Source organism: Dromaius novaehollandiae, chromosome 2 (genome assembly GCF_036370855.1).
Source record: "Dromaius novaehollandiae isolate bDroNov1 chromosome 2, bDroNov1.hap1, whole genome shotgun sequence".
Lineage (NCBI taxonomy): Eukaryota > Metazoa > Chordata > Aves > Casuariiformes > Dromaiidae > Dromaius > Dromaius novaehollandiae.
Window position 1 is genome coordinate 11169917 of NC_088099.1, and position 23173 is coordinate 11193089.

General features: G+C 38.0%; 1 protein-coding gene across 2 annotated transcripts in view; it reads right to left on the reverse strand.

Moving 5' to 3' along the window:
* PTPRN2 (protein tyrosine phosphatase receptor type N2) overlaps positions 1–23173 on the reverse strand; it is a 661203-nt gene that overhangs the window by 383637 nt on the left and 254393 nt on the right. For both annotated transcript variants that reach the window (XM_064505751.1, XM_026103068.2), the window contains exons 7-9: positions 22452–22706; positions 21018–21058; positions 18736–19115 (exon numbers count right to left, since the gene is read on the reverse strand). In XM_064505751.1, the coding sequence (XP_064361821.1) occupies positions 18736–19115; positions 21018–21058; positions 22452–22706 (676 nt within the window). The remainder of the gene's footprint in view (positions 1–18735; positions 19116–21017; positions 21059–22451; positions 22707–23173) is intronic.

Genomic DNA, 23173 nt, shown 5'->3' on the forward strand with positions numbered 1-23173 from the left:
GTGGGCTTTTACTGTAATGGTAAGTATACATAGAGGTGCGAGGAAAGTCTGCCGCGTACATGGGTGTCATTTTTCCACCAAGGGAGTCTCATTTGTACAAGCTGAAGCCCCCACTCCCCACTTACCCCTATTCCCATAAAAAAGCATTCTCCAAAGTCAAAAACAAGATATACTGCTAAAAGCTGATGTAACTGTAGTAACAGTAATGGGAGAAGTAATAAGAGCATTTGAATGCCAGAATCCAGCAAGGATGCCAACACCTTTGGGAGGAAAAATGTTGCTGGAAGGCCGATCTTTTGCAGACCTGATTGTCCAGTAGTAGCTTTTATAACTCTCATAGAATAGGAAAGGAAAACATACAGGTTCACAAACTCGCATACAGTTTGTTAGGCTAAGAAATTGTAATTAATGACAGCACAGGAAAAATGCAAAACCAATACCTGTGTACTTTTCAAAGGCATTGGTGCTATCCATTAACCTCTTTGATGCCAGTGCTACTATTGATCATACTGTCACAGTTGAGATTTCACATTGAGAACGATAACTTATAGCACAGTGTTTTCCAGTGCCTTTTTCCCTGACTTCTTAACATTAATACAAACTAGTACTGTTACTTACAGTTCTATAACACTTGTATTGTAGGAGAGTTGAATATTCAAAAGCTTCCTCTAAAAATGCAAGACCATCGTCCTCAAGACTGCATTTCTGCTTTGCAGTTTGTTCAGTGTTGCACGGTCTGCATTTGTACAATGGTTGCCTTCACCTCTGTTTACACTGCTCCCAGTACCAGTGTAACCGAACTAGCCCACAAGACAATGGCAAGGTACACCCACATCACCCATCTGATTTCAGGTGTATACAAAGACTGTTAACTGAACGCAGCACATGCTGCAAACATCACCCATCCTGCTGCACGCAGTCCTCCCACGGATCCCCGGTGCAAGCACACAGGACTCGTGGAACAGCTGCCATTTGGGAGCTTTCACATACTATGTTTGGTTTTCTGCGTGTTTGATTCCATCCTACATGAGAAGTTTATACATCATGAAGGTGAGAAAAAAACTGAGAAGTATCAGCGTTATTTTTTTATGAATATGATTAATCTATTGTTTGTGAATGATTATCCACTACAGAATTAATTCAAAGGAATGTGTTACACAAGCAAAGAAGGAAAGACACACACAAAAAAAGGTTCAGATAAGGAACAGAACGTGAGATACCAGAGGCAGAAATTGTACTAGTAGAAAGGAGACTCTCTGGACTCAGTCCTGAGCTATAGCTCCTGTGCTTTAACAAAGCTATTTTGTAAAGGCCAAAGACTTGGGAGAAGAAAGCTAAGAGTGGAGACAGGATCCGCATTAAATCTGACCTGTCAAGCTTGTCATTTAAGTTCCCTACAGTGGAAGAGGAGAGAGGGGCCTCCCTTTTTGGGCGACAGGCCTTGCTCGCTCCCCTTCATCCAGAGCGGGACAGCACAGAGCGAGTTGCTGGGCGGTTCCCCCTTGGTCTCCAGATGTGCTACAGCACAGGTATAACACGTAGGAGTTTTCTTTCAGGGGCTTGTGACAACGCATTTAAGTAAACCAGCAACAGTGAACCCTTAAATGAGAAAGCCTGGCCTACACAGGCCTCAAAGATACAAAGGATGTATCTTTGAGAAAAAGTAAAAGCAACAAAAGCATGTATCTTAGGGAAAAAGCGAAAGCAACAAAAAGCCTACACATGGATGCTATTTATGCTTTGCAAGTTCTCTTGAGTTTAGCTAATCCCTTCATTGGCAAAAAAAAGCCCTAATGGCTCCTGCAGTGTCATTAGCAGTCTTTTTGATGACTTTAATACTCTTTTTTCAAGGGTCTTTAAAATTTCTGATCACCTCTGATCTAGATTTGGGCCCTAGGAAAAATAAACTGAGGATGTAGCATTTTTTCTGTTGATGACACAGCTCTTGCTATCTGAAAACCTGAGATTGTGCTTACTTTTGTGTCCTATCTTTACTATTATTTCACTGGTTGTAGATTGCTCTTTTGCATCTTCCTTCAAGTTCATGGTGTTAAGATATGATAATGCCAGCTGAAACAAAATCGGATACATCTCAGCCTAAAATTTTTTTTTCTTCTTTTCAGTTTTCCAGCTCCAGTTCTCTACAACTGGAAAGATAAACTGAGAGTCAGAAAGTATAGGAAATTAATGTATAATTAACTTTCTTCCATTGGTTTATCTTCTAATACCATCTCCATCTCTGAGTGCCAGCGTAAACATTATTTTTCAGCTAACAGACTCAAACCCTTATTAAACCAGTAGCATAACTCTGTTGCACTCAGATGCCAATCTCTATCTCTTATTATTTGTAAGATGTACTTTGTATGAAAGGCTAATGATAATGACGATATAAATGGAGGAATGAAATATAAATATTTCCTTTGGGGTTTATGCAGATATATTTAGTTTTTAAATCTGGCACAGCCTTTCATCTCCAAAATCCTTCACTGCTGCTTTTGTTTAGCTTCATTTTGCTGCACACAACTCTTGCACTAAGCTAGTTATACTTGCTAGAGCATATGGCTTATATTTCTGCTAACGATAGCCAACGTTATATGGCACTACTATACCATCCCGTACTACACTATCAGAAGAAACGAACTCCCCAGCTCAGGGTAAGACTCTGATGTCATGATTTCACATCATCATATAACTGAAAACTCCCCTATCCACTTTCACCATGTGAAAAATAAATGGTTCAACCCATAACTACTTGTCTGAGCTAAAAAAAATCATAGCTTAATCAGCTCCCTATGACTTCATCAGGAGTTTTGTCTAACAAAGAAAAGCAGACCTTGGCTATAGAGCTATTTTATTTAGAAATGAAACTGAAGTGAAACTACAGGAATAAATAACTTTAATATAAGCTGTCAAGCACTTCTGCAAATTAAGTAATCCATTTAAATGTTCAAGAGTGGATTGGGGGGGGCTAACTTTCTTTACATAATTGTTTAGTAAAACCTCTCCACAAATTGTACTGGACATTGAATACAGGAAAATTAGATTGCTCGGTGAAAATAATATTCTGTATCTTCCAATATTTAAATCCCTCCCAGTGAGGGAGCTGAAAACAGAAATAGTGTTAAAGAGCATCCACTTACTGAGGTAATTCAAATAATAGACCATTGGATTATAAACTTCATCTGTTATTGTCTATTAAAAACTTCACCTTTCATTTGCTCAATTTACTAGAAAAATATGGGGCTAAGGAGTTGTTTCTACAATCTGGTTCCAGAAAGTTGGCACAATTTAGATCACATTAAGTGATTTCCTTCTCAGGCACTGCTATAAAACATACAGAGTTTGCTAGCCAAATTTTAAGTGTCTACACAATGCCATTGTCCTCAGTGGGCATATACATAAGTGAGAGAATATCTGCTGCTGAATGTATGATGAATGATGAACAGAACACATCTTCATCCAGAAGAGGCCTGCCAGGTGACCCTGGCCAAGACATCTTCTGACCCTGAATTTCACCATCTGTAAAATTAAGACAATGATATCGACTGTCTTCGTTAGATGCCTAGTATTATTATATAAAACGCTGGTATTTGACTTGCATCCCTTCTGGATGCAAGAATAAAAAGAGCAGCACTATTGGCAGTTCCTAAAGACTATACGTATTTCTCCCTAACAAGTATGGAGAACAGGTTGTAGTAGCAAAGACCAAGTAACTTGAAAAAGAGAATGCATTTTTAGTTTTAACCAAAACCTCCCTCCTTCCCCTACCAAGAAATTTGGTTTGAACTTTTTCAGCATGGGTCGTCTCAGGCTGGTTTTAGGGTACACCAGCTAGATGTTCCCTAGATCCAGGTGAAAATAACCTGTCCTTCACTGGCAAGTTGGTAACCTTGCCTGTTATGGGCAGGCAGAGAAGGAGGCAATACGCTGGACAGAACAGTCTTATGAACCAGAATTGCCTCATGTACTGTGAATCAGACCACTCAAACAAAGACTAGTGCCAGATACTGGATCTTGATCTTAAGACCAGTTCAGCTACATCCCATAATTATCTGAACACCACTACAAATGGCTGCCGCGTTTCCAAGAAATTTCCAAGATTAGCTACAAATCTGGTGAGTGCGAACAAACACTTTGAATAATGGATTGCGTATTTTTGACCTGGATTTATGCATTCAAGGCTAGAATCTTCCCTTTCTGATTAAATAACAAGAAGGAAACATGTAAAGGAGGGAACAGGAGGAGTTCTGCAGGGAGTGACACTGGCAACATGGCCAGCTCTGCATCCTAACACAAAATGGAGCTCAGGCTCTAAACAAAGCCAGTGGGCAATGTCAAAGGAAACAAGAGGAAAAACAGAAGTAAACAAGGATGAAAACTGTATGTTCTATATTTCCCAACACGCCTGTCAAAACAATCCCATAAATTGATCCATTTTGGTAGAGAAAAATCTGATCCTGTTACACAGATGGCTTGATTGCTAGCATTTGCCAAGCCTGCTCCTAGCCCAAGGAGAGCAACATGTAGCTCAGAGTTACACTGAGGTTATGTCAGTCTCACAAGCAGTTGCTCTCATTTGCTTTTCCTCCTCCCAGTTGCCAAGTGTCTTTGAAAACCCACTTAACTGAACTCTCAAATTCTCCCTTACTGCCGTCATTCGAATTATGTATTGTCTTTACTAGACTGTACCTAGTGCCCTTCCAATACTCTGTTTAGCAATTGTAATGCAGCACTATAATGGACATCCAGTCAGCCCTGTCAGATTAGTTCAACTGAATCATTTTCTGCAAAAATGAAGAATAATCTACAGTACAGAAATAGGCCTGACATTGGGAATTGCACTCCTTAAACCTAAATGTCAGTTTAATCCCCAGCGAAATCTTAAGTAAGGTAGGATCCAATCCACCTAAAACTTGCTTAAAATGGGACATAGGCAATGAAGTCCAGCCCACCCATTTTATAAGAGTGCTGAGCCCTGCACTAAATTTACTTGGGATTTCTTTACTTAATCTTAAAGTTGCCCGAGTGCTTAACTATAGACCTCCCAGCAGTATCAGAAAGTGCATATTCTAGGGATATTAAGTGCCACACTCACACCCAGTCTCTCTTGTCCTATCCAAATTCAAGTACAGCAGCATCTCCACTACACCTTTTTTACCTGAAGAAGATGCAAAAGTTTGTCCACAGCTGTGTTCAGCTTGTGGGTGTTGAACCCAAATCTTTGCTGAAAGAAGGCAGAACCTGAACCCGGCACCTAGGACTTTGTGGGGGAATGTTTTTTGATTTAGTCTAATGCTCACTTTAAAAATGTTTAAAATGTTTACTAATGTAAAACACACACATGCTTCAAAACTAAGTTTGGAACAGCAGTTTTCCTTCCTCCTGGCTGTGCGCTGTAAGTTAGAACCATGTTCTCTCTTGCACTTTGTCCATCTTGCCCCATGTCTCTTTTATGCCACAGGATGAACCACTGCAATCAGCAGGACGATGGAGAGAGTTACCGCTCAAGGCTGGGACTCACAGCACTCTCCCAGGATGTGGGAGACGCCGAGCTAAATCTCCTCTGACTAAGTCCAGTAAGATCTCTTCCACCTCCTACTACATTTTCTAACCCCTGGAGCACTAAGCAAAAGGCAGGCATCGCACTGCCGTAGGTGCCTTTCAGCAGAGGTGTGCTGGACAGGCTGGATCCCAGGGTATCCTGCTTGTTTGGCATCTCTCAGTGAAACAGGGAAGTACCTAGCAGCCTGGACTGTCTTCTGGAGCCTCCCAAAGTCCATTATAATCAGTGGAGGAAATGAGATGTCCGAATCTTCCTGCGTGGATACGTCTCTACGTGCCTCTCTGTTGAGGGAGCTCGCCTACGTCAAGTGAAGCGGACGATGCTCCCATCCCCGTGGGGGGAACGTAGCATTCAGCAGTTCGACACCTGAACAAGGCGAGCTAGCTTTCAGCCTACATCCTGCAATAGAGGCATTTCAGCTTAACACCTAGAAATGTGCACACAGGAAAATGGTACTATCCACCCGGATAACAAGACAGATAACCAATGGTCTTGAAAACAGAAGCTGCAGGGACCAAATTTGTTGAAGGAATTATCATTTTTTATTAAGCAATTAGAGGTACATGTAGATTATGGTGTTTCCCTAAGTGTTTGTTTAATTTTTTATGTCTTGTTTCTCAATACCCAAATCAGTAATGAAAGTTTATGTTAATTGTCAGTAAGTTAAATTAAGTGAAATTTCACGAGTTTGAGACTGTTTTGCCCGCAATAGTAATGCAAAAGGTTAATTCTAGTAGAGGAGGCCTTCAGAAAAGATGACAGTAGCTTCAGCTCTTTCAACGACCCACACTCATGGGATAGTATCAGGCCTGTTTTCCCCACGTGCCGCCCTCAGTGCATTGCCTGTTGAGGAGGAGCGCAAGAGCCAGAACCTGGGACTGAACACTATGGCAGGGGACTGCTGTGGACCAGCTACGCACTGTTCCTGCCTGCTACAAGCAGTGGGGAGAAAAAGGTAGAGACGGAGAGCAATTTCCTGTTCCTGCTGCTGGGATCAAGAACAAGTGAGGAGAGCAATTGCTGCAGGGAGCACATCCACTGCAGTGAGTGTTAGCCCCAGAGCTTGAGTCATGTCTTGGCAGCAGCCACCAGCACTTTTTTTTTTTTTTAAACTACTTTAGGCATGCTACTGCTGTAAGCAACAGCCTGATTTTCTTAAGCCAGCAGTAAATACAGCGGAGCCCAAAAATAAAACCTAAAAGATAAAGTGAAGTCCAAAATAGTCTGGAAGAGTTAAGAAGGGGGATGGTAGAAGTGGTCTTTTTAGATATAGATCTGTAAGGTCTAAGAACAATCATCTGACCTACAAAAAACGCTATGACAGACAGTCATCCACAAGAGACCATTAATTCTTTTAAAATTTTTCTTTCGAGCACAGTTGTGTTCACACTTAAAAATCAACAAAGGAAGATGTTAAGAAAGTTGTTGAGTTACAGTATTCAACACTGGCCCCAGTTCCCTGAGGAAAAACTTAAAGGTGCAACTTGAAGGTGCTACAAATTGCCAGTGCTCTGGCTGTTGCTGTAAACCCAATCCAGAAGTAGCAACAAACTCATACTCTATCCCAGAAATACCAGGGACATATGACCTAATAGATGAGAATATTAACGCAAGAAAAGACCAGATCTGAGCTGACTTAGTATCTGGTTCTAGTTGCACAAGACCAGTGCCACGTTTTTTCCATACATGAACCTCATGAAACGCATGAATCCTGTGATTCTAGATCAGGAAGATAATGGTAGCTGTTTCCATGCACAGTGACAGCACTACAGCATATGCAAAGATCAGACAGAGACGAGAAATGAGTTCCTCTTGCTTTTTACCGTGGAGCAAGAGGTGGTATTCCTTCTGAAATAAATAAATATAATTATTGTATAATTAATTAGAGAATGTTATTGTGAATACCTTCATTACTTATAAAAATCTCTTTTAAAAAAAAGTCCCCTACTGAACTCTTGACATCAGTGTTATATGTCAGACTGGTTTTTGTTTTAAAAATACATGGCAGGGAAATGGGCCACCTACTTCAAGGTTTGCAAGCTCTCTTTTAAATTTTCAAATCTGAATATGTGTGCCACCAGAGCAGGGGCAGGATTCGTGTGTCTAAACACAGCAAATCTTCTTTTCTTCAAAATTTTCCACCGTCTCAGAGCCAGGACTCTGAGGAGTTTTAAGAATACCTTTTTTTCCAAAAAGAACTATTTTTGTTAATGTCTATTATTCTGTCACACTTACTCGAACTGAATTTCATCTACCATTGTGCTCCTTAATCCCTCAATGTATTTAAATCCATCTGGAATTTTTCTAAATCCTCCATAGTTCTTCCTAACAGAGACAATTTGCCCATGGGGTACCACTAATCTCTCTACACGCTGAGAAGCAGCAGTTCATGATGAATTTTCCTCTCCTATCACATAACCAGTTCTTAATCTGCAGTGACACTCTGGCCCTGGCTCTGTGACTCACTCTCCTTAAAGTCAGTATGAAGAGCATCCAATTTATCTCCTGTTGATTTGGAGGATAGGTACAACTTGCAGTTTTGCTACAGCAGCAGCTTTTCTCCCAGGAGACTCAGATGTATCTCATTAGAAGGTGCTTCTCTCCTGAGGAGCACTGGAGTCCCGGAGGACTGCCGTGCCAGGACAAGGAAGGGGTCCCTGGCACTGCCTTCTGAAGGCTGAGGCAAGTTAGCACAGAGGCCAATATAAATATCCAAGGCATAAGGTTTGAAAAGTGGTTTATCATTGATGTGGTCTTCAAACATCTTAGAGTCTGTGTTAACAGCATTTCTTCATCTCAGAGAAGCTGAAAACAATACTAGGAAAAGCTTTTTGTTAAGGAGAGTTTAATTTTTTCCTTATTCTTTTTTCTTTATTTTGTCTGCTAAGACTAGTAAATATTTTAGCATGCAACATAATGGGAAATTCAGTTACTGAAGAATGAAATAGAAGGATCTGAACCTCTCTTTGTGTACAAATTTCAATAGTAACTGAACTGTGGGAGGGATGTTGATACAATCACACTAAATAGATACAGCTTTAATGAGGCTCCTGAAGAGATTTTGACTCCCCTCTTCACAATAACTCCTATATCCTTCTGTCTTGGTGGCAGTTGCTAGCACACCACCACCACCACTCTTCCGTGACCTCAGAGGTCCCTTACCCAACACAGCTGGTTCAGCCACTAGCCCCCAACATCTGGGCCATGCACCTCGTAATTCAGAAGAAAACCGTAACGTTGGCCGGAGAAGGCAATATGTGGTGTATTGTGGCAGCTGCATCCACCCCATGGATGGAGTGAGTACTGTCAGCTGAGGCAGCCCAAGAGATGTGGGGAAAGACGTGGCAGCTTACTGACGCGACTCCCATTCTCACCGGGTTTGCAACCACCAATCTAAAGCCATTTAATCCTGCCTTCTGCCTTCCTCAAGTCTTAGTTTTCAGTTTCTAGACATAAGCAGAGTTTCTCTCATCACAGGAAGGGTGCAGTTATCCCACATAACAGAGAATAAACTGAGACATTAGAATGATATGGTCAAGGTCACAGAGGAAGTAAGCGGTATAACAAGGACTACTGAGAATGTTTTTAACAGTCAAAGAAATTGATAGCATTGCCATTAAATTCTGTCTGGGCCTACCAAGCCTAAAAAATATTTACACACCAAAATTGTATGTATTTCTCTTCTTTGAAAATGCTCCTGAGAGTGATTTGTGTGATAATCTATAATGAAAGTCTTGGGCACTGACGGTTCAAGTCCATGCTGTTGCAACAGCCTGCCTTGTCTCTCTTAGTTAGAGTCTTTTGTCCATGTTTCTATGTTGTTTCACACATCTTGAAGCACTTGTCCACAATAAACAGAGCAGGAATGTATTTTGGTTAGCACTGATAAAAGGATTTTATTGGTTTGAATGCAGTCTCTGCCTTAAATTTAGTTAAATAACAATAAATTTTGTAAATACTTCACATTTATTCAGGTTCATGAAAGCAACCAAGAAACTCCTGAGCACAAAGCTACTCATTGATTTGCTTGAGAGCTGCCTGACATCACCACACCATTATGGTAATGATTTTAAAGACTCTGCAATTTTATTGCATCAGGCTGCAGTTTGTTTTTTTTCTGTGCTTGCTTCCTCATAGGCTTTATTACCAATAAAACATTCTTGAGCTTACTTGTGTTTTGACAGCTCAGCAAATTCCCACTTTCCATATTTTTTCTCCTCTTTTCCCACCACCAGTAAGTGTGAATTTAAACCTCTTAATTCATACAGATTCAAGTCCAGACCTAATTGTAACATACATGACATGTTGTAAAAATCAATGGCAGTGGTCAGGCTATTAAGGTTAGAGGAGATAACTGCATCATGGAAACACGAGCGTGATAGAGAAGTCAAGAAAGATCAACTCCCTAGAGTGAATGGAAGTGTGACACTGTGCCAGTCTGTACTTGTATTTACTTCAAACACCCACTACCTCCAGCTATGTTAAAGGCAACAAATTCATACAGACACTGTGTCACTAGCAGAAACATCGAAATAATGGAAATAATCTGTGCCATAACTGTGGCATCCTCCTTTCTGAGATTGAAATGGACCCCACCACTGCATTCCATGCTGCATTTTAAGCCGAATGTTAGAAACAACAGAGCAGTCCACTTGTTATGAACCCTAAATCTCTGATCAGTGATCTTGAAAATGCAAAATTGTTCAAATTACTTTTACATGCAAGTAATTAAAATAAAGAAGTGATGATGACTGATGATACACATTTTAATGCACTTTCCATACTGTTCTCTCTTCTGTATCACAAATACAAGTGAAATTTAAATGTCTTCTTTCAAGACAGCTTAAAGTCCAGACCAATTTATAATGCAGATGGCATAAGTAATGAATGATAAAGAATATCTGGCAAGTATTCAAAGGAAAAAATTAGAGAAACACAAAAAATTTTGCAAGAGAACAAAACTTTAAAAATTGTACAAATGGCTTTTTTTCTAAAAGTCATTCTCTCTACTATTAAGAAATTAACTCTGAATTCATTTCTATAGCAGATACATCAGTTTAAAAGCTTGTGGCTTCTTTTTTTCTGACAAGTGCTAGTGGAAAGCCAGAATATCTATTTGAGTGAAAAAATTGAAATATATTCTATGTTCTGAGTTATTTTTTCTATTCTGAACTAGTCCTTATTGGTTTCCTACTTAGGAAACTATCTTTCGTGTGAAATAAAAATAATTTACAGTGAAACAAAAAAGACTATTCTAGCTTTTAGTAGCCAGGTGTTTACATTGAACACACATTATCTAAGTTAAGAAATTCCAAAAATGTATCAGACATGAGAATTAAATTATGTTATTTTTGTAGCTGAGCCTCCCAGGATTAGACAGAATGGCACTGATGAAAAGTACTGGTAGGTAATAGAATACATTATGTTTCAGTTTGCTGCATTCCCAGGAATCCTGATCTTTAGCTTTTTCCTTCTCACTCATTTCAAAGGCTTAAAATTCATCACACTTTTATATTGAACTACATGGCAATTACAAGAAAAACACTGTAATACACTACAAATATTGACTGTATGGTATTGTGAGACATTGCAATATTTCAGTGTTTTAATGATTACCACTTTATAAAAAACAGAGTGTATCCAGTCACAAACCCTAGTTCAGAGATAGGTAATGCATAGCCCTAGTGATTAAAGGTCTGTAGCCTTTTACAGCCCTTGCCCTTCTTCTGCTTCACTGTACAGTTGACATATTTGGCTAGTATACACGTGCAGTGTCTCACCCAGTCCGTATCTGATGAAGTGAGGCCTCCTGCGCACTGCAAAGGGAAAGCAAGTCTCGAGCGTACCCCGGGGCAGGCTTTCTTCGTGTCACACTGGAGACAGCAGGGCAACCCTGAACCTACTCTGGTGTACCGGCACTTGCTGTGGCTGCGAGACCCAGCTGAGGAACAGTATAAGGCACAGGGGGCATGGAAGGAGGGAAAAAGGGGACTGAGAATGTCTATTCCGGTAAACCAGGCCAAGAGCTTTATCTATTCAGCTAAGCAGAGAGATACCAAAGTGAGATAGTTGTGGCACTACTGGCAGCTCCAGAGGCCCTCTTACAATCACGCCATTGCTTTTTATTCAAGTGGCCATGGTGATTCCTTGCCATTTCTGTGTTCAGTGTCACAGACCAGCTGGTCACCAGCTGCATCCATTCAAAATTTTGCTCTGGATATTCCTCTAGAAGTGAAAATGCATAGCTCTTCCCAGCAGCAGGCACAGGAAAACATCTGGGGAAGTAAAGCCCTGGGGGGAGGAAAGATGAGCCCTGGAAGGACTCTTCTCCTGTAAAGTGGTCTACATCCGCAGATGAAAACTATGTTCCAAAATAATACATTTCATTTCCTAAAGCACAAAAGGGCAACAGAAGTAGAACAGACTATCTTATTATCTCTGCACATGACACAGATAAGCAAAAATTCAAAACATTCAAAAGTGAACTCTCCTATTGAAAACTATATACAGTATTTCTTGCTTTCTATGGCAAAGCTACAGTAACCATTGTTTTTATGTTATTTTTCTCGTGCATGAAGTACCATTTTCCTATGGGAATATACAAGATCAGAATTAAGGTGAAAATGCATTAAAGGGAGGTGTATTGAATTGAATTGAATGTGGTGTGTATGATCTTTGTCACTTTCTAACTATCACAAGGATGCTGGAGGATTAAACAGAGAAGAAAAAGAGGGCAATTTTATGTCTAGAAGACACTAGAAAACACCAGAAAGTGTGAATAATTGCATGTGAACAGTTAACCAAGGAAGGTTCTAAATTTACTTTTATCCACCAGTCATAGTGCTGAGACAGAATGAAAGAATTACTTCTACTGCACAGAATAGTAAGCAAGTATTTTCCATATGTACTGTTTATGTAGGAGTCAAGCTACATTATCAGAAGCAAAACTTTTGGCCTTAAAATCAATGATGGACGTTTATGGAACTTATTTATACAAGGGCAGACTCTGCTAGTGAAAGTGATAAAGTGAATGATAAAATTTCATTCCTTTACATTTAAAAGGTTTTTTTTTCTGTGAACAGTGTTGTCCCTTGCTGATTTTAACAGACTTTTAACAGTAGTAGCAAGAGCATTTCTGTTTTATGTATGTTTAGAATTTCTTTTTGTTTTTAAAGCTAGTTGTAGAAGTTAAGTGAAGAAAATGCAAAGACCTTTTCCCCTTGATAGAGTATGCTTGCACGTAGAATAACAATTTGAAAGAGGACATTGAGATATGTAGAGAAGGTCAAATCAGTGTTTCTGTTTGTGTATATTTATTAAAGAGCAAGAACATTTTGTTATTTTTGTCTCAAAGAGAGCTGAAAAGCCTCATGCAAAAGCTCAGCTTCTAAGAAACATCACGGCCTTCCAGTAACAAGGAACAGTAAAACCTATCTACCCTGTTTTATTGCTGTATATATTGTGATTCATTTTCTCCTATTTATTTTAGATTTCATATTTTTAAATGCAGTTAAAATGTCCTAAATATTTTAACTTGGTAAAGGTAGGGAATAATTAAGATCACAAAAATAAAATTCTTTAACAACTTGCCTAGGAAAACAGAAAACTTGGGGAGTAAGCAGAGAGTACAGTTTGACTCAGCTTTAGGGTTGTAACCAGACCATCCTGCAGAAGTAGTCATTATATGCAAAGTAGTAAGTATTATTTATCACCTTTGTAAAGGTGTAAAAATAGTATCAAGCAACCTAACCATTCAGTATGCTAAGTGGATCAGACTAATCATCTCCTAGTGGTTTTATACTGTGAACATGAGATCCATTTTCAGCTACCTCAAATTAAAAGCACTGAAATGCATGTATGATCCAATTAAATTAAAATGTTGTGAACAGATTCACAACCTACATAGTTTTATATAGACAGTCTGGAATTGAGAGTTAACATATGACAAAACACTAAATATCCAGAATTTGACTAATACAACAATGCCAGAAGTTGGCTTACAAGCCAACAGAGCTGCCATGAGCTGCCTGTGATCTCTCATTTAAATGAAAAACTTAAAGCACATATATCCTGATAAATCACAAAATAGGTCAGATTCCTCTGGTTTGGGTATCCAGGGATGGCTTCGGAAAAGCATGCCTTAGTTCTGAAGCCAAAAACATAATGGATGTAATCAGTGCAAAAAGACGAGCTTTGCACTCTCAGATCAAGATTTTTCTCAGTATGGCTAAATCTAGCTACTTAACCCCATATTTAAGAAACTGCACACCAGCTTGACTGTTTAAACTGCTACACATGCAGCAGCTTGCATTCGGTTTTACTGGAGGTGATAGGAACTGCATATTCTGGATAATCAGGCTTTGGGTGGCCTCAGGAGCCTAAACACTGTTTAAACATTTTGACTGTGGGATTTTGACCCTTGGCTTAGAACATGTTCTCCCAGACAAATGAGTATTTTCATTACATGAAAGTACATGCCAGCATGAGCCCTGGGCTGGCATTTTTTTCCAACTAATAAGTTTACTATGCTTGAAGACAAGAACTGGAAATTCAGAAAATAGAGTTCTTTGGTCCAGAAACAGGCAAAAACTTCTCTGATTTGAGGTCTCCCATTGATGCATTCTCATTATAATGGGAAGTATTTTGTAACTATGGCACTAAGTGGCATACGGCTGAAAGTAACATCCTGTAAATAATTTGCCTTGTAAGATCACTTCAGAATTTCAGAGTTAAAATTATCAGAAACAGTTACAAAACAGATACACTGAGAAAGAAACAAACCTCTCTCACACACACAAATTCTACAGAATTCCAATTTTTTCAAAGAGGCAAGAGTACAAAGTAAATCACCCAATTTGATTGGTTTCTCAGCATAATAAAGTGCTGAAGCAGCACCGTGGAGGATTTGCTGGACAATTTTCTTCACTGAAACTGTCAATTCATTCCTAAGATTAGTGCTGATGGATATTATGGATTGGTATGGATTGCAGTGCTCCAACCATCTGAAAGGTCACTAGACAAACACAGCAGGGGTGACCTATTGTTCTTACCATTGACAATCAGACTGCCGTTTTGACAAGTCTTTAAACTATCACAAATCTTTTCTTCAAGTATTACATGGAAATGTTTATCTTTGCTTTGTGGCACAATTAAAAGCTGGCATCTTAGGAGTTCACTGAAGCAATCTTAATATCTCCTTGGGTCACACGTGCAAAGCCATGGTAGCCTGAGAATCTAATAGTGAATGGATCACCCCTGACATCTGTCAGCTATACCACTGAGTATAATCTTTTCAGTTCTATTTTCAGATCAGAAGGTGAAAAGAACTCTTGCTATTATCCCCACTGTACAAATATGTTGGAATACTTCCCTTTCTCACCAAAAGGCCACAGTTTCGACTGCAAAAATGAAGCTCCACTGCTCCAAAAAATCTTGGCGAATAAAAGTTGATGGATTGGAACTATGACCTATTGCTTTATGTGGAGGAAGGTGAAAAATATATGGAGATAGTAGTATTCAAAAATAAATAAGTACCACTAATGTTTCATTTCAGCATTTCATTTCATGTGGAGAAATTATGACTGGATTAAAAAAAACCAACCCTAAATAGTAACCTTTTGTAATCTTCAATGTGCTAATTTCTCCAAGAAAGATATTTCATATCTGAATCTGCCTAAAACTCAAACTATTAGAAAGATGTATTTCATGCCTACCTTTAGCTTTAGCTTCTTCTTTATCTAAAATAGAGAACTTTTTAAAAAAAGCATAAAAATCTAGATACAAAGTATCAAAGATTACTTGTGACATCAATTTCCTGAGCACTTACAGACTACAATCACTTCTGAAGCAGGTGTGATTTTAGAGAGATGTAGATTAAAGGTCTTTCTAGGAATAGTTCCAGCCCTCTTACTTCACTGTATGAATGCAATGTGCATGCACAGTTAAACATAAATGTGTAACATACACCTACAGCAAAGCTGTTTATTACTACTATTCATTTACTGCAAACAGCAAGTAAGATTTAGAGTATGAAAACTTACTGATACAGGAAACTTATTGAAGAAACATTCATTAAACAGACAAGAAAATTGCCTTTCTGTGCAGTGATAGTTAACAAACATTATGCTGTTCTCTACCCTCTCTCCCCCAAGATTAAGTATAGTTACAGCAACATTCATGGAGAACAAGTCTTTGCTAAAACTCTCAGGTATACTGATCCAATTGCTCTCTTAGGCCACTTTATGTACTAAGGAAATAGTTGTGGGAAATAGTAATGAGTAATAAATCCCTCAGATGCTGTAGAAAATGTTTCACAACTCATGCAGAGTGGACAAGTCCATTTTTTAGCATGCAGAACTTCCTGAGCTAATTTTGTTATATTTTGTTATATTATAGAAGTCCAGAATGTATAAAAACGTATTTCTCAAAATATGAGGTTTTACTTTTATTCTTACATTTCAGTTAATTCCATTAAAAAGCAAATAACTAGTGATAACAGCCTAAGAAGGCCTATCTATTACTAAAATGTAAATGTTAAAAAAAAAAAAAAAAAAAAAAAAGAAAGAAAAAATACATTTTGGCAGCAGGAGTTCTAAAGAAAGTCAAATCACTGAAATATTAGAAGTCACTGGCTGAGAACCCTGAACTAGAATCTACTTGCTGTAGATTGAATGCAATACAATCCTGGTCTAAAAGGAATTTTTCCTTTAGTTCAATTTAATCAACTAGTTCTCTTCAGCAGTTAACTCATTCTGGATTAAGAACTGGAAAAAAGCTTGAAAGCATATTCTCGTTTTCCTTAAGATGACTTTGGAGAAGATGACATTAACAGTTCAAAAAGTTCTAAGAAGGTAGTGACAAGCTATCAGTTGAGTTATAGATAATACGTGCTTTTCATAACAAGCCAGTTACCTTTAAATACAAAAGAATGTTTTGATAAACTTTATGTCTTTGAATCCAGAACATTTGAAGTAGTTTCATTGAACTCATTAAAGTCTTTCATGTTGCTTCTGAGCATTTTTCACAGCATCCCAATGTTCCTTTAAAAGCATCTTGCCTGAAAGTTACTAAAAATGTAATAATCTAGTACAAAATAAATGTATCATTCATCTTTCTTGAATTAAAAATAGTAAAGGAGCTGAATAAATGTATGCTAAATTATATAAGCATGTATATGGAGTCCTGTAAGGTCAGGAGCCTTTAGCCAAACAGCCCTCTTCCACAAGTTTCACTAAATGATGAAAGACATAAGCTGGGAAAAGCCCATTGTCTGGGAGCTAGCTAGGAAGAAAAACAGCTAATGGAGAATTTATATGCTGTGAAGACCGAAAGTCAGAACATCACCCATTATGCAGAGCTGTGAAAGCCCTAAGCTTTTGGAGAATTTTGGGGCCAAAGAAATCCGGATGGTGAAGGGACATGATTCTACTGGGATTCAATTGGGTGTAACGGTGTCTTCCAGACTGATGTGTGTTGTAAGGCATGAGGGAAAAACTAGCTTCTACTGCTTCACATGGCATTCGTAGGCAGGAACCAAGAGAAGGGGGTAAGCTAGGCGCTCTCATCAGTTTCTGGTAGACTGATTTATTGAATCTCTACTGAGTGCTCCCTTAGCAAAGAGAGAACTACCTGAACGACCAAGATACGACCTAGACGGAAGACTGGGAAATAATCTGTTACATAACTAGCTTTCTCCAGGAGGAGATTCTTGAGAATGGGAAGTCTGCTGTAGGAACCAGTCAGTGAAATTCAACAAGTTGCAGGAAAAGAACTGAAAAGTGTGATTGCAAAACAAGCTTAAAACCAGTTAATTAAATCTGAAGCACTTGAAGATTAAATAATGATTAGAGACAAGAAAACCTGAGTGTGAGAGGATCCCAAATCAGTTGGGACTCTCTTTAAAGTCAGTACTCCAAAACTCCCAAAAGGTCTTTTCTAAACTCTAAAGCTGGGATTCTTTAGAAGGTGAACTAGAACTATTTCTGCTAGAACAACAAAAAATTCAGAACAAGACAAGACAGCAATGCAAGGATTCTTAACATAAATCTGTTTCCACTATGCCCTGTCAAGGTGAATCCTTCCCTCCAGAATCTCTAATGCTGGTAACTAAGTAACTTTTATTTGCAAAAGTTTCTGCAAGGTAGCGAGTCTGTGAAATGCCTTCCTTCCTATTATCTCTGAGGAGAGGCTATTTGTCTGTTCCCTGCCTTTTGAGAAGTCTCTGCCTGCCTCTGTCTCTCTGATGTCTGCAGACTGCCAAGCCCCCACTTTCACTCTCTTCTGCCTGTCCCTCCATGCACTGTTTAGAATCCCTCCCCCACAAATGTCACCCGTTCTCCTTGATCCCGTCTGCCTCAAGTGTAGCCCGTGGAAGAAGGCAAACATGAAGCTGTCCTCTCTGGTGCCCAGTCACATGCATTTTAAAGCAACACAGCATAGTACACAGATTTGTAAGCCCATCCTGGAATTTCCTAATTTCTCAGGCAGGATCAGCGGGGATCGCTAATCAAATATAACATTGTTCCCATTGGGGGGGGGGGGGGGAGGAGGGAAGGGAAAGTAATAGTGCACACCTTCTAAACTCCTAAATGTTCCTTTAATAAATCGTGCATCACTAGGGGGACATAGCTGCCTTTTGAAAGTATAGTATTAAATGTCAAATTCATTAGTGACATGACCTGAAATCATTAGGTCTTTCTTTCCAAAGTAGCTGCATGTGTGATGCTTGGATTCCTATTTGTGTTATTTTCAGATCAAAATGAAACCACAGAGGAAATATTGTGCTTTATTATTGTGTGTCATTTTTTTTCAAAGAATGACTCAGGCATTGATATTTAGGCTACTTTCAAGTCAAATATTTAAAGCCCACATCCTAACCATGAGCACACTTACTGACATATTGGAAGGTCACTGGATCATAAGAAGATAGAGTGAGGTCTAAGCAAAAGATCTACAAATTAAATATCTTCCACGTTGGAGAAAAGGCAGCTGTAAGAGAGTGGAACTCTTTCCTTATAGTTTCATCAAAGTACTGAACTACTTGCAAACAGTTTCAGATGTATTAAAAATTAGGCCTGTGGCATTTTCCTCTTTTACATGTATATTTCATTGGGTGCAATCACTTTATCTTTTCTCCATTTGAAAATGCCATTCAAATTGGTTGCTATACTTACTCTTTTGCTGTCACAATATAGCCGTAGTCTTTCTCCTTGGAAGACTTCACTTCAAGCTGTAAGTCATGTCCCATCTTTTTCTGAGGCTCTTCATAGGGATTTTCATCCTTCATCAAAGCATTTTGAATCCAGTAGTGGGTCTCACTCAGCTCTTTAGAGTCAGATTCAGTGTTCTTTGCAGCTGTCAGTTCCCTTGAGAAAGTCTCACTTTTTACGTTTTCCACACCAGCATTTATTTCTTCTGAGGAAGAAGAGGGAGAGTCAGTATCTTCAGATTTCTTGGTTTCTGTCTTAGTAGATTCTTCAGGTCTAAGTTCTTTAGGCATATTTTCAGGTAATGCATTCTCATTCAAGAAGTTAACTAGTTTTGCAGTGTTCTCCTGTATTAAAAGAATATTAGTATTTGTAAAACTAATCACAGAAATGTTATAAAGAACAAAACCTGGATATAATCCTTCGAACCCTTACTGAAATGCAAGAGTATTCATACAAATGTGTTATGGTCAATTTCTTAATTTCTATATGCTGCAAGACTGTATGAGAACATAATACTTATTCAGAAGTAATAAAAGATCATTAAAAGTTATAGGAAGGGTGAACAGATTCTATAGTTAACAGTTATGTTTTTCTCTAAATATCACAGAAATCTTGATAGCTTTTTCTCTCTCTCTTGAGAGTTCTAAGACACACCTAGAAGAAAATGCTGGTAACATTTTCACAGTGTTTATTTGTGTGTGTGTGTGTGTGTGTGTGTGTGTGTGTGTGTTGATGTGAATAAAAATTTGTTATCAAATAATTTGATGAAAAGGAGAAATGATACAGATATCCATCAATATGCCTAAGAGTTGGGCCTGGAAATACAGGCATGCCTCTTTTGGGTCTTGTAAGTCATAACACAAGGAAAGGAAACAGATCTTAGGTGACAAATTAAATTTCACTTATTCATCTCTAGAAATAGTTGTGAAAAATTGTTTGTGAGTGATCCACTAAGCTAAAATTATGATCATACAATTAATCTAATAAATTGAAACAATGAGCAAATGAGCAAAAATCAAAATGCATGCCTGGAGAATTCATTAGGTAGTTTCTGAATATAAAAGTATATTACAGCCAAGCATTTGGGAGGAGATAATGGCTTATGGGCACTCTGTGTGTCACAACATTATTTTCTGTCACATCCCCTATTCAAACTGTCACTGAGAAATCTATCCATGGGATCCTCTATAAGACAATTGCGAATGCAGCACTTCATTTCTCTGAAGAATTTCACGTGGGTGGTTAAAACCCCTGCCAGACTGCCCACTTGTGTGTTTTCCTTGCCTGGTAGATGGGCAGCTATTGAGGAGATTTTACTGTGAAAACTAGAGGATTTGCTCATTTATGGATCTTGCAGTCTTAGCTATTTGATAGAGTATATAGCAGGAAGATTTTTCAATTCAATCTTTAAAAACATTTCTTTGAGATATTTCTGCTCCATGCAGTCCAGAAAAAGAAAGATAAAAGGATCTTAAAAATGGCAAAATATAGGACATAAGTCTATAAGATATGATTCAGAGCTCATGAGGAATATTATAAAAGTAATTTGGATTAGAATCCCAAATTTGATGTTACCACCAAGGGTATTGTCTAGAGCTTTTGAAATATGTCTAATACTCCACAGTTTTGAAGAATTAACTGTAGACTTGACAGTGAAAAAGTGAAGGTCGGCAGATCTCATGAATGAAAATGGAATTTTGAATCCTCCCATAAACATGAGCTCTCAGAGGGAATGTGTTTACTCATCTGCCTCTCAAAAATCAGAGATATTGTCTGAGCATGATGCTTACATTCCCCAGAACTGAGAGAATAAGGACAGGTGAAAAAAGTGTGTTTTCAATAGAACGCCTGAACACTCAAAATTCACTAACAAGAGGAAAAGCCTGAATATAACGGAACTTTGGGATCTGATGTAAATTTTGTCTATTTACCCAAGCCTTGATTGAAAGAAAGGAAAAATAGGACTGCATTTTGTTTTTGTTTTTTGTTTTTTTTGAACTGGCACAGGTATTTTGGTTAAGGATTAGAAAAATCTTCATTCAGTATTTCAATGCATTAACAACAATTTCCTTTGCCGTAATATTGAATTATACCCACATATATATTGAATTATTCTCACATTTTATACCATATAAAACACAAAACATTTTTTACATTTTTTAACTGTGTTTCTAACCCTCGTTGTATATAAAACTGATATACTGAGATGAAATACTTGTTTTGTTGTTAAAATACTGGTAGCATACCTCTTTATCAGTTCCGGCACTGGCTTCACGAACTCCATTATCTGTAGGATGTGGAAAGCATATATATATATAATTGTTACAGAAAAGCATCATGAATATGAAACAAATGCTGCTCATAGGCAGCTTTATTTGTAATGGTGGCCTTTTTAATGCCGTTTAAACATTAAGACATCATAGCTGAAAGGGCATAGTAAAGAGCACAGTATAATTCATTATGGTTAATCTAGCTCCACTTAGATGGAAAATTAATGCAAGATCAATAGAAATAGTACTGCAAGAGCCAATGTAATAGTGTTATTTTGCGAATTAAGTGGCTGATCTTCACATCAGTTTATCAATATCCAAGAAAAAACAATAAAGGCATTCTAGCTGGCAGAAAGGACATCATATTTACCTTAAGCAAAAAGGAAACATATACACCACTCACACGTTTTAGTAGAAGAAAAAGACTTATATCTAGAGGTATATTATACCAGAAACATGTTACATTTTAACTGTAGTGATGATATGCAGTCACATCATTAACCTCAGTTAAATAACTTTGGCTCTTTAGTTTATGAACTGTCTTATTCATCCCTCCCAGCATGATTCAAGACAAACCCACAAGACCGCTCATTTCAATCTACAGACAGAACTGACAATTAAAATAACCAGAATATCCATGACTAGTAAGGATTTCAGTATATTGCTGTTGTCAATAACTCTCCTACATTTGATAGAAAAAAGGACAGTAATGTAAAAGCCACTGTTTGTCAAAAATATCACATGGTTTTGGTGTTTTCAATACAACATTCCTAAAACAGAGAATGGGTAAGTGGTAACTTATGTCCCACTGTGCTAAGTGTTGATTCATTAATGGCAATTACTGTAGCTCCTGAATCTGCATCACCACAAAAATTTGTGTCCAAACAGAAGCAAATAACCATAATAATTCTCTTCACTCTCTGAGCAGGAAAGGGAACAAGTTGTTTTATATTTGCATCTGTCTAAAACTTTCTTCTGCAAGTAATTAGGGTACATTAAAGAATGATTATCTGTAAAATACATTGATCTTTTTTCACATATTTCGAAACATATTTCTGGAATATAATCATTTTTCATTATCATTTTGTTTAAACATCTCATTTTCAAGAATAGGAAATTAGACCACAGCATAAAGCAATTTGTCTTTCAATATAATTGAGTGTGTAGGTTTATCTTATTTATGAAGCTTGAAGACCAAGGGTTCACAAACATGCATTTCAGGTAAATAAAGTATTTACTGTAAAAAGGAAACATGAAAGCTAAAATTTTGCAGCCTTCTGGGAAAAACAGAAAAACTTTCATTCCTATCTTCTTTAAAACTGGTAAGAAAAAGTCTAGCACTAAAGTGAAACATAAAAAGGAAAATTTGGATATCTATTTTTTGCTATATTTAGCTCTTTGAGTTACTACCTGCTATGTTAACACTGTTCTCCATTAATCCAGTCTGAGCCTCTGCCCTTCCTTGTGCATCTCCTTTCTTCATTTCTCCTTTCATTTTGTCTTCTCTAGTTTTTTCAGCACCCTTTTCCCTTTCTTCTTGTATGTCAACAGCTTGAATTGCATCAGCAATAGTATCAGCGATCTCATCCAGTTCCAATGAGCTCAGGTTCTCTACATTCACCCGATGTTTCTCCAGGTCCTTCAATACATCCTTAATAAGTGTTTCTAGATCACAAAACAACATAAGCACAATATTTAGCTGCATACAAGAAGTGCATGTGACTGTATCAATATGTATCTTTCATTTTTCCTAAAAATATCTTTTCCTTTGTGAAGATCACCTGTTTTCCAAAAGAGTGCATTCACATTGAGGGAGCCAAGACACAGAGTGAAGTGAGCTGCTGCCATTTAAAGAAGTACAGTATTATAAAAGGATGTTTGAATTTATGACAAGGCCAACCTGTGATGTTTGCCATACAACCTAGCAAATTGTCCTGGAGACATCAGTATAAAATTGTCACTTTTTCTTTATCAGCATAGCATGGTTTCCTAGTCCAAATGGACTCAAAATACTGCAGACAACTGCTATGGTAGCTCAATGTTTATTTAGCTGCACTACATTGGCACAAACAACACTACTATTCATTAGAGAGCACGTTTCTTTCTTGATTTGCTTTTTTTAAAAAAGGTAA